Consider the following 11,766-nt stretch of genomic DNA (forward strand, 5'->3'; position numbering starts at 1 on the left):
GCCGAGGCTTCGTCTGTACACTTTTCCCCTGATCGCTGTACTCCCGGGAGTTCTGGCGTGAGTACGCCGGGATGAGGTTAAGCTGTTATGGTTAAGAGGTTATGGCCGAGTATGGTTCTCAGATCTGATCTCACTCCTCGACGGCTCTCCATGGGAGATTCCAGTCAGGAGAGATCTACTCTCACAGGCGCAGGGGTATGATAGTTCGGAGTTGTGGAAACTGTGGGTGTGGCCCCTGACGGGGCACAGCTCATAGCACAACCCCCAGTACGGTCCCGTGTTCCCCCGTGGGGCTTGGTTGTGGTGTTAAAGGCTCTCTGTAAAGCTCCATTCAAGCCAATTCTTGAGATATCAGATCGTCATCTGACTAAAAAGACTGCTTTCCTGTTGGCGATTACTTCTCTGAAGAGAGTTGTAGACCTTTGCCTCATCGATGGGAGTCAAGGTTCAGTCCACACTGGGTATGGCAGCCTTCTTAGCAGGTGTATCCATGCAGGACATCTGCAACGCTGCGGGATGGTCCACTCCCTCCACCTTTGTAAGGTTCTATGGCCTAGATATGCGAGCTCTTCTGTTCTCTTGCCTTAGCTGTGCTCTTCGGATACACACTATGCAGGGATTTGGAAGTCTAGTGGCGTGGGCACCTTGTTCCCCATAGCATTCGACGCATCAAGTTCCTGAAGAGGAACGTCTCAGGTTACGTATGTAACCATGGTTCCTCGAGGGAACGAGACGCTGCATCTCGAAGCCATACTCCCAGCACCCTGCTAGCACTTGCTTCATTCCTAGAGGCTGACGCCGGCACTGCCACACAGGCTTTTAAGCTTCCTGGTCCTGGCTTTCCAATGGGCTGATGTATACACATGTGATTCAGAGCGTGGTCACGCACAGGGTGTTTCCCATAGTGTTCGATGCAAAAACAATGAAGACATAATAATTGGCTAATTGATAATTATATTATTGTAATACAGAATAAACAATTTATGTACATTGCATGCTATTACAAATGCCTGCAAAGGGTGCCAAAGGACTGGAAATTCCTGCTGTTTTACTCACCGGACGATTAAATAGGCTGTTTAATATATGCTACTGACCAAACATTTAATTCAAATATCTGCTTAATCATAATTTTTGGCAACCTTTTTGCTATAAATGACACAGCCTCAATAATTTCTAAAAAAAAATAAATAAATAAAATAACCATGATTTTATCGTTAAATGCTTACATTTCTTTTGCGTGATTCAATCAATCAATTCAATCAATCAGACAACTGTATTAAAATCATAACCATACCTGTCTATAGCTACAATTGTTATATGTAAATAATACCATTTAATTAATTAATTTACTTTTATATTTTATTAAATTACTATTTTGACCCCTGTAGTAGGTGTTTGTTTGTTTGTTTTTTACTTCCATAATATTTGAGGGAGGGAGCAGAACTATACAATCCTGCTTAGGACACCCATTTCACCAACAGTGACCCTAAATGTATTGTAATCAGTTATGGTGTTTCATAGTAAAATATAATATACTTCAAGTATAAGAAAAACCACAACTTGCACTTAGTACCATTTGACGTATTTACTCACAGACTTAATACATTTCCAACATGTTTGTTTTTTCCATCACACCCTTAATGCCTACTTTCATTCTTTAGATGCACAGTGAGACTGAACGATAAAGCAGTAATGGAAAAGAAAGCCACAGACACAAGAATTCAGAATTGCGATAAAAAAAGTTTATTGCTTCATCAGAACCAGTACATGAATGTGGTTTCACAGCAAACAAAAGCTTTATATTGGGGGATTACTCTTCATCATGTCCTTTCTGTAATAAGATAGCAAAATGAATGTAAGTATCATGCTGTACTATATCAGAATTTTTAATTGGACAAAAAAATAAAAATACCTTGGATCCTGAATCACGGCTCTTGGCTCTCATCTTGTTGACCTGAGACTCAGCAATATCAGCCCTCTCCTCTGCTTCATCCAGCTCATGCTGAATCTTACGGAACTTGCCCAGGTTTGCATTCGCCTGTTCCTCCTGAAAGACACCATAACAAATACACATGGTTAAGAATAATACGGAGATAACAATACTTAAATATCTGAGTGAAATTATTTACTTACAGCCTCCTCAGCAGCTCTCTTGTAGGACTTGACCTTCAGCTGGAGTTTGTCCACAAGGTCCTGAAGACGTGCCAGATTCTTACGGTCCTCCTCAGTCTGCAAACAGAGGATACAAAGTGACTTCATTGTCATCGATTTAGTACAAATAATATAAAAAAGCATTCATTTATATATCAGAGAAAGTGACCTGGTAGGTGAGCTCCTTGATGCGTCTCTCATATTTACGCACTCCTTTCACAGACTCGCTCGCCTTTCTCTGTTCTATCTCCACTTCATTTTCCAGCTCTCTCACCTACCCAAACCAAAAATCTTAAATTAACCAACTTTGAGGCTCTGAATGCAAATATTTATGGATAATACTAATCGTCTTTAGAAAATTTATGAAAATATAATACATCATAAAGAACTGAATATGATTAACTAACCCTGGCTTCCAGTTTCTGGACCTGCTTCTTGCCTCCCTTCATTGCGATCTGCTCAGCTTCATCCAGACGGTGCTGTAGGTCCTTGATGGTCTGCTCCATGTTCTTCTTCATGCGCTCCAGATGAGCACTGGTGTCCTGCTCCTTCTTCAGCTCTTCTGCCATCATTGCAGCATCAGTGATGGCCTTCTTGGCTTTTTCCTCAGCATTCCTGCACTCCTGCACTGCCTCCTCAACCTCAGTCTGAAGCTGAGTATTATCTCCCTCCAGCTTCTTCTTCTGATTCAGCAGACTGGTGTTCTAGACATAGACCACATGGACATTCATATAGTCTCTAGATAATCTTGTGAGGGTTTTACTAGTACTGTTTATCTAGTACAGAGGTGTCATACCTGAGAATGCAGGAGCTGGACTCTCTCACTGACGTCCAGCAGTTCCTGCTCAGCCAGTTTCCTTCCTCTCTCAGTCTGTTCCACCATTGATCTCAGCTCATCCAGTTCTGCCTGCAGCAGATTGTTGCGTCTCTCCACAATCGCAATGTTCTCTTTGAGATCATCATTACTGCGCAGAGCGTCATCCAGCTGCAGTTGGGAATCCTGTGAAGTACAAGATGTGGAAATGAAAAGACTGCAGAATTATGTCAGATTTGACATCAAATCTGAATTGAAGATTCATCATACCTTGAGATGTCCATGAAGACCCTTGAGTTGCTTCTGGGCTTCTGATGCCTGTCTGTTAGCCTGGCTGAGCTGAATCTCCATCTCATTGAGGTCTCCCTCCATCTTCTTCTTCAGTCTGAGAGCTTCATTCCTGCTGCGAGTCTCTGATTCCAGTGAGCTCTGAAGGGTATCAATCATTCTCTGCTGGTTCCTCTTGGACTGCTCCATCTCTTCATCTTTCTCAGTCAGTTTACGTTCAATATCAGCCTTTACTTGATTAAACTCCAGTTGAGCTCTTAAGATCTTCCCTTCCTCGTGTTCAAGTGAGCCCTTTCAAAGTGAAAGAAAGATTTCCTTTGTACAAAGAAGTCCTTTGTCCAGAATCAGCCTTATGTGAACAAAAAAGAAAGGATAATTTAAGGTTACCTCAGCCTCCTCCAAGGCTGTCTGGATCTCTGCTTTTTCCTGCTCCAGCTGCTTTCTAATTTTCTCCAACTCATGGATGCTTTTTCCTGACTCTCCAAGTTGCTCAGTGAGGTCAGAGATTTCCTCTGTTAGACAGAAACATAACTGTTAAGCCAAAGCATGGTGAAGATAACATCTGTTAATTCAGCAGGTAACCAAAATATAGTTACCTTGGAGGTTCTTGTTCTCTCTCTTCATGGTCTCAAGATGATCCAGGACCTCTTCATAAGAGTTCTTCAGTTTGAACAGTTCAGTGCTCAGAGATCTAGACTCTTTCTGGACACTTTCTAGTTCACTCTGAGACTCCTCATACTTTTGCTTCCACTCAGCCAAAACCTAATTAGGCATTTAATTAGGTGCTTAGTTAATAACTAGTAAAATGACCACAGTAATAATAATATTATGAAATCTTCATTTGTTTGTATTACCTTGTCAAAGTTTCTTTGCTTCTTGTCTAGAGCAGCGGCAGCAGCATTGGATCTCTCTACATCCACCATGAGATCTTCAATCTCATTCTGCAGCCTGTGCTTGGTCTTCTCCAGAGAGGAGCACTTAGCATTGACTGCTTCCACAGCTTCTTCTGCATCTTGCAGACGCTGAGCCAATTTTTTCCTGATTGTTTCAGTAAGGACATATATAACAATTGATTAAAAATAATTAAACATCTGAAAACCAAATAGTATATCTCCCTCTACTTACTTAGCATCCTCCAGCTCCTCAGTTCTCTGGATGGCATCGGTTTCATACTTAGTTCTCCACTGAGCCACCTCAGAGTTTGCCTTGGAAAGACTCCGCTGCAGTTCAGCTTTGGCTTCTTGCTCCTCCTCGTACTGTTCCCTCAACAGATCAGCATCATGACGAGCAGATTGAACTGCATGGGCCAGGGCATTCTTAGCCTAAAGAAAAAATAGTCAGTTGCTTGGATGTGATTTCAGGTGTCCTGTTGTGTATCAAAATGGTTCAGCTTGTGGAAAAACATTATAGATTGCAAAACAAACCTTGATCTCTTCCTCTAGCTGTCTCTTGAGGTCTTCAATCTGCTGAGTGTAGGACTGCTTGCCTCTGGTCAACTGAGACACCAGGGAGTCTTTCTCCTCTAGCTGTCTGGACAGTTCACCTGAAATGCCAAATTAGTTTGTATTGATTACCAATTTTAACATTGTAAACTGAAAGTTGTAAAAAAAAAAAAAATGAGTGACCTTACCATTCTCAGTTTGTAGCTTGGCTTTTTGCATGGAGAAGTCATTGATTGTGCGCTGACCTTCCTCAGCTTTGGTCCTGTACTCACTCATCTGGTCTTCCAGAGTTCTGCACATTTTCTCCAGGTTGCTCTAGGTACATATATTGAAAAAGTGAGTTATATTGATTTTACATTGCGGTCTCATGTAATCGGTTTTATTTGTAAACACTAACCTTTGACTTGACAATCTGCTCCATGTTGGACACCACATCATCAAGCTCTAACTTCAATTCACTCTTCTCTTTCTCCAGCTTCTGCTTCACTCTCTGAAGGTTATCAATCTGTTCTCCCAGATCGGCCACACTGTCAGAATGTTTCTTCCTCAGAGTAGCCGCGGTGGCCTCATGTTGAAGAGTGGCCTCTTCAAGGTCTCTTCGCAGCTTCTGGAACTCAGCTTCACGTTTCTTGTTCATCTCAATCTGGACAGCAGTGGCTCCACCAGCCTCCTCCAACCTCTCACTGATCTCCTCCAGTTCTCGGGACAGATCAGCTCTCTGTTTCTCAACTTTGGCACGAGCGGCTCTCTCAGCCTCCAGCTCTTCCTCCAGCTCTTCAATCCGAGCCTAGAAATTGGTTTTAATAGGAATCATAATACATTTAAATGATTATTTTTATATGATTAATCCATGTTTGGTTTACACATACCTGCAGCTCCTTCAGTTTCTTCTGGAGCTGGGCACCAAGGGCTTGTTCATCCTCAATTTTGCTATTGAGCTGGCCAATTTCAAAGTCCTTTCTTTAAGGTGAAATTGATGAGAAATTTTATTCTATATATATTTTTGTTGTTGCTAAAATGTATCTTAATTGTTTGACATGTTCTTACTTCTTCAGCTTCTCCTCCATTTGCTGTTTATCATTTTCCAAGTCCATAATGCTCTCCTGAGTCAATTTTAAATCACCCTCCAGCTTTCTCTTTGCCCTTTCAAGATCCATACGTAGCTTCTTTTCTTGCTCCAAAGATCCCTCAAGCTTATTATAATATAACACATTATTAATTTACATTGTACATATTACATCATATTTAAGATGTTTAGAGTAGAATTTATTGTACTCACATCATCCACTTGTTGCTCCAGCTTGGCTTTGGCTTTGGTGAGAGTGTTGACTTTGTCTTCCTCACTCTGGAGGTCATCCAGCGCTTGCTGATGGGCTTCCTGTAGAGCTTTCTTCTCTTTTGTCAGCTTAGCAATGATCTCATCAAGTGCTGACATTTCCTCTGTGAGATTTTTAACCTAAGCAAAAGGATATTAGATCAGCAAACACTCAAAGAATGTGTAATGCTGAAAAAACTGCAGGAGGTATAACAGCTAACCTTGTTCTCAGTGGCGTGTTTCTCTTTTTCCACTTTGGCCAGAGTGAGTTCAAGATCATCAATGTCCTTCTTGAGCTCAGAACATTCATCCTCCAGCTTTCGTTTCTTTGCAACCAACTCAGCATTCATTTCTTCTTCATCCTCCAGTCTCTCAGTCAGCTCTTTGACTTTGGCTTCAAGCTGGATCTTGCTCTTGATCAGACCCTCACATCTCTCCTCAGCATCGCAAAGATTATCTTGCTCCTATCAAAGAAAGAAAAAAAAGATAATTTATAGGCATTTCTTTTTTGGGGGGGGGGGGTGGATTTGTGAAATGTGAAAAGACATTTTTCAATGTTTACTTACAGACTGCATTGCAAGCTGGAGGTCATTTTTCTCTTGGAGAAGAGAAACCATCTTTTCCTCAAGTTCCTTTTTGCGGGCTTCGGATTTTGCATAAGCCTCTTTCAGCTTGGTGAACTCTTCCTTCATGTTGGCCATTTCTTTTTCAGTCTCTGCAGATTTAAGCAGAGGCTTAATCTTGAAGTAGAGCTTCATCCAGGGCCAGTTCTTGACACCCATGAAGGCACGTACGTTCCACTGGATCACCAACAAAGAATCTCTGCAAAGTAATTCAGTGTATATTAATTTAGATAAAAGTGACGGATATCATCTTCAATATAATAAGAAGACATTACAATTATACTAACCTGCGCTCAACAATTTTCTGGAACTCAATTCTTGAGAGAATACCACGAGCTCTTGCTTGAATACCAGTAATGATAAGTGCAAGACGGTCATCTCTCAACTCTTCAAGGGTACCCAGCAGACCAGCTTTGAAGAACACCTTTACAAAATATATGTCAATATTTATTTACACTTTCTGTATTATGATCATTTGAATTGGCTATTTGAAGAGAAATTTTGTTAGAATATTTTATACCTTAGTATGTCCTAACTTGTACTGGCTGTGGTCAAGGTCCAGTGAGCCCAGCAGTTTCTCAGCAGCTTTCTTGTTGTCAATGAACTGACCCTCGGGGATAGCAGATGGATTCAGAATACGGTATCTAACAAGAGGTACAAAATTTTTACCCACTGTGCATTAACATTTTGTTTCAGTCTTTATTTTAGTGTCTCTTTCAGGTTGTTCACCTCTGCTTGAAATCTCCATACAGGATCCTGTTGGGGAAGCCCTTTCTGCAGATTCTGATGCCCTCCAGCACACCGTTACAGCGCAGCTGGTGCATGACCAGAGGATTCTCCATCGCCCCAGGAGTCTTAGTCTCATTGGGAATCAGGCAACGCACAAAATGAGGGTGAGTTGACCTCAAGTTGGTCATCAGCTTGTTCAAGTTCTCCTGTGATTGGAAAAACAAACCATAACATTGTAAGGTATGCAATTTTGAACTTTTTGTTTTGATCATTTGTTTCAATAATCCTTACCCTATGAAGGGCTGACACAGTCTGGAAAGACGACCCCTTCTTTTTGCCCCCTCCTTTACCTCCCTTGGCATCTTGGGCTGAAACCAACATAAAATGTAAAATAAAAGTGTTTTAGCATGTTACATTACAGTTCAAACCCAGAAAAAAAGTATACTGAATACGGTTTACTGAAGGTCAGTACACACCTGAGTCAGCCCCAGAATATCCAGCAAACAGGACCGACAGCAGCTTCACAGTAGACTTTTGGAAGAGTCCAACAACCGTCTCATTAAGGGGATCCTTGTTCTTCACCAGCCAGTTTGAGATGTTGTAGTCAACAATGCCGGCGTAGTGAACCAAGGAGAAATGCGCCTCTGGTTTACCCTTGACAATCCTGGGCTTCTGGAAAGTAGGATTCTTACCCAAGTGGTTGTCATAAAGCTTAGCTTTGAATGTTGCATCACTGGCTTTGGGGAACATGCACTCCTCTTCAAGGATGGACATGATACCCATAGGCTACAGAAAACAAAATATAATGGAAAAAATATAGTGTAAATAATATGAAAAAGCAAGAACACACAAAACAAAAGTTCTAATTTATAATTATAATAAATATTTCTGCACATAAACCCACCTTCTCAATTAACTCAATACAAGCCGCTAAGTCCATGCCAAAGTCAATGAACTCCCATTCAATACCCTCCTTCTTGTATTCCTCTTGCTCCAGAACAAACATGTGATGGTTGAAGAACTGCTGCAACTTCTCATTAGTGAAGTTGATGCACAGCTGCTCAAAGGTGTTGAACTGCAGGTGGAAAATATTGTAGAATCACAATGGCGAAACAGGATGCACTGCTTGTTTTATTCGTTTTAGAATAACATAAATCTATTGATCTTACATCAAAGATCTCAAATCCTGCAATGTCCAGCACACCAATGAAGTACTGGCGAGGCTGTTTTGTGTCCAGGGATTGGTTGATTCTCACAACCATCCAGAGAAACATCTTCTCATACACTGACTTTGCCAGAGCACCAATAGAGTAGTACACCTGAAAGGAGTGGAAGAACATTAAAATATTGCTTTTCTGTTGTTGTTGTAATGTGATTCCCAAGCTCTACATTTTACATTATTTTTACATTAGTTTCTTCACCTGTTGGACACTCTGTCCCTTGGTGACCCACTCATTTCCTACTTTGACTCTCGGGTGGCACAAACCCTTGATGAGATCAGCAGAGTTCAAGCCCATCAGATATGCAACTTTGTCAGCATCTTGTAAAGAAAAAAGTTTAATTTTTTTATTTTTAGAACCGTTTATCAAAAGGTCACCAGTGGCAGTGGTAATGATTGTACAACATCACTGACCCTCAGTCCCATCAGCCTCTGCCTGTTCCTCTCGCTGCTTCTGCTTGAACCTCATGTTGCCGTAGTGCATGACAGCACCAGTCAGCTTGTAGATGCCTGCCTTTTCATCCGCAGTGAAGCCCAGCACATCAAACGCTTCCTGCCATTCGAAAGAATCATGAGAAAGCAATAATATAAGTCTACTTTTATTATCTTTTTTTGTGGCATTTCACAACCATTCTAATTTATGTATATTTTGTTTGATATGGAGATATGTTACTAACGTCAGTGGCAATCAGTTCTTCAGCATCATCAATAGACTGCACTTGTGTCTCTCCTTGGGAGATGAAGGAGTAGTCATAGGGGTTGTTGGTGATGAGCAGCATCTCTAAGAAGAAATGGGAACATAGATCAGAAAATACTCTTCTAATTAGAAACAGTAATGCAATAGATGTGACAGGTTATTTTACCCAGCAGTTCTGGCTTCTTCTGAGACAAGATCTGGTAGAAGATGTGGTAGTCTCTCTCAGCCTTGAGCTGATAAGTGACACGAGACTTCTCAAGCAGATCTAAAATTAGGAAAATTGCCAAAATGATTTCTGCGTCAAATATATTTGTCTGTACTATAGTTTTTCAGTCATAACCGTAATAATATAAAGCATACTCACAAGTTTCAATATCTGCAGAAGCCAATTTTCCACTTACACCGAAGTGAATTCGGATGAATTTACCCTGGTCAGTTAGAAAAATAATTAATAATCACATATACATGTTATTTAGGAAGTTTAGCACCAATGCTTTCTCCACTATGAAGAAGGACTTACAAATCGGGAGGAGTTGTCATTTCTGATGGTCTTGGCATTGCCAAAGGCCTCCAGGGCAGGGTTAGCTTGGATGATTTGATCTTCCAGAGTACCCTATAAACAAATCATTTCATTTTTTAAATCTTCAAATGAACACAATAAAATTTAAAAAATGAAGCAATATTTATAGTTTTATTTTAGTACCTTCTTCTCAGAAGCTGCATCTTTTTTACCAGAAACAGCAGCAATGCTGGCAAAGTACTGGATGACTCTTTTGGTGTTCACAGTCTTTCCAGCACCAGATTCTCCACTGTGGATTAAAACGGCAGACGGTTTTATCATTTAAACACATTTAATCTCACAAAAGAGTGAGGCTGAAATGACTTACGTGATCAGGACAGACTGGTTCTCTCTGTCTGTTGGGTGAAATTCACAAAGAAAAAAGTTTTATGTCTAATATTTTACAGTATAAATTTAGTTGAATAAATCTAAAATGCGTTTTCTAACCTGACAGCATGTACTGGTAGGCGTTATCAGAGATGGAGAAGATGTGAGGAGGAGCTTCAGTCCTCTTCTTCCCTCTGTAGGCTTTGACCACAGAGGCATCGTACACCGGCAGCCACTTGTAGGGGTTGACAGTGACACAGAACAGCCCTGAATAGGTCTGTAATGAGGCAGATGAATCAGTTCAGTACAATTATACAAGCAAATAACTGCAGTAGATTAATTTAGACTGTCTCATTCATCACTCACGTAGATCATCCAGGCTGCGTAACGCTCTTTGAGGTTAAACAGCACAGCTGGCTCATGCAGGAAGGTGAACATCGCCATGTCCTCAATTTTATCAAACTTTGGCGGGTTCTGAGGATGAACATCAGCCTCCTTGAAAGTCAGAGTCTGTTGAAACAGAAATTGTAACTTTACACAAGTCTTTCAATTTGATTATTAAAGTGTCCTCACAGCTGCACTGTAAAATCCACATTGAAACTTTTTTCTTGAAAGTTTTTTCTTGAAGAAATTGAGTGGTGCCAGCCTTAGCAAATCTAACTATTGTGAGATCCTGATAAACAAAGCATCCTTACCTTTCCAAATTCAGTTTCAACAGTGACTTTGTCACCATCTCTACTGGTGATCGAGGCTTTGACGTACTCAACCTCGGGATCAGGCACAAAGCATTCCTTCTTCATGTCGAAAGGGCGAGTCTGGGCCTCCAGACGCTCCTTGTCTGACTTACGCAAGAAGGAGGCAGCCGGCCCAAACTCTGCCATGACGGCGTCAGACATTCTGAAACCTAGAAGCAAACAGCCTTATAAATATAACATCCTTCCTTGACAAAAAAAAACTGCACAGAAACACTAACAACACGTAACTGGCGTCACACGTTCAGAAATGATAAACAAATGCATTTCAGTACTGTAGATACATTTTTAGGGGATGCAAAACGTCTCACCTTGTGTTTGTCAGACTCTGTGCACTATAACTGCAGAGCTGGTGTTACTCTAAGGACGAAACAAAATACTGTGATTCTGATCATTAACCCAAAATTAGAATAGTTATATATTTCTGTGCCAGTTCTGGAAGCAGTGATTGTGAGGTCCTGGAGATCTTTCTTGGTCTTTCTGCTTGGAGGTTCTTACCTTGGGTTGTCCTGTGTGTTGTGTCCCCTCCAGAGTTGATGCTACCTTTTTAAAGCGAGTCACTGATCCCAAAATGGTGGTACACTGTGGATGCCCCACCCTGGTCCTGCTAAATAAACCTTCAAATGATTGGATGGCATAGGATGTTCACCGGCGGTTGACATATATGGTGTGATGTAACAATAGGCTTCAAGGAGGAAGGACAAAAGAACACCCATGTTGCTTTAAAGATTCTTCAACACCATCCTAATCAGGAACTCCTTTTATGACGTTGTCTCAGGTCAAAAAGGACAACAGTAGTCTATTTTGGAACCCTTCCTCGTACAGCAGGACACCTCTTGACATCTGAGCA

At 41.1% G+C, this 11,766-nt stretch overlaps 1 protein-coding gene across 1 annotated transcript; it reads right to left on the reverse strand.

The window, feature by feature from the left end:
- Positions 1-1,704: 1,704 nt before the first annotated feature.
- LOC132124447 (myosin-6-like) lies at positions 1,705-11,506 on the reverse strand. The gene is made up of 39 exons (XM_059535448.1): positions 11,415-11,506; positions 11,228-11,276; positions 10,860-11,068; positions 10,531-10,674; positions 10,285-10,441; positions 10,166-10,193; positions 9,982-10,087; positions 9,799-9,891; positions 9,643-9,706; positions 9,445-9,543; positions 9,259-9,362; positions 8,996-9,134; positions 8,784-8,902; positions 8,532-8,681; positions 8,267-8,437; positions 7,839-8,148; positions 7,654-7,730; positions 7,363-7,568; positions 7,154-7,277; positions 6,921-7,057; positions 6,577-6,832; positions 6,232-6,474; positions 5,975-6,151; positions 5,743-5,888; positions 5,565-5,655; positions 5,093-5,482; positions 4,884-5,010; positions 4,678-4,796; positions 4,379-4,575; positions 4,108-4,291; positions 3,850-4,015; positions 3,641-3,765; positions 3,236-3,544; positions 2,948-3,151; positions 2,559-2,855; positions 2,321-2,425; positions 2,134-2,229; positions 1,913-2,047; positions 1,705-1,831 (listed from the first exon to the last, which is right to left on the reverse strand). Exons 3-39 carry the CDS (start codon positions 11,058-11,060, stop codon positions 1,811-1,813), a joined length of 5,817 nt encoding a protein of 1,938 aa, XP_059391431.1. The 5' UTR covers positions 11,061-11,068; positions 11,228-11,276; positions 11,415-11,506; the 3' UTR covers positions 1,705-1,810.
- Between the last annotated feature and the right edge of the window lie 260 nt (positions 11,507-11,766).

The sequence above is a fragment of the Carassius carassius genome, chromosome 42 (assembly GCF_963082965.1).
Source record: "Carassius carassius chromosome 42, fCarCar2.1, whole genome shotgun sequence".
Taxonomy (NCBI): Eukaryota; Metazoa; Chordata; class Actinopteri; order Cypriniformes; family Cyprinidae; genus Carassius; species Carassius carassius.

Bases quoted from the DNA above. Each gene is read 5' to 3' on its own strand.
- LOC132124447 (XM_059535448.1), bottom strand. From the start codon at position 11,060: ATGTCTGACGCCGTCATGGCAGAGTTTGGGCCGGCTGCCTCCTTCTTG. The intron at 10,088-10,165 runs GTAAGTCATTTC...TTTAATCCACAG, and splicing joins AACCAGTCTGTCCTGATCAC to TGGAGAATCTGGTGCTGGAA. The intron at 5,483-5,564 runs GTATGTGTAAAC...ACCAATTTCTAG, and splicing joins AGAAACTGAAGGAGCTGCAG to GCTCGGATTGAAGAGCTGGA.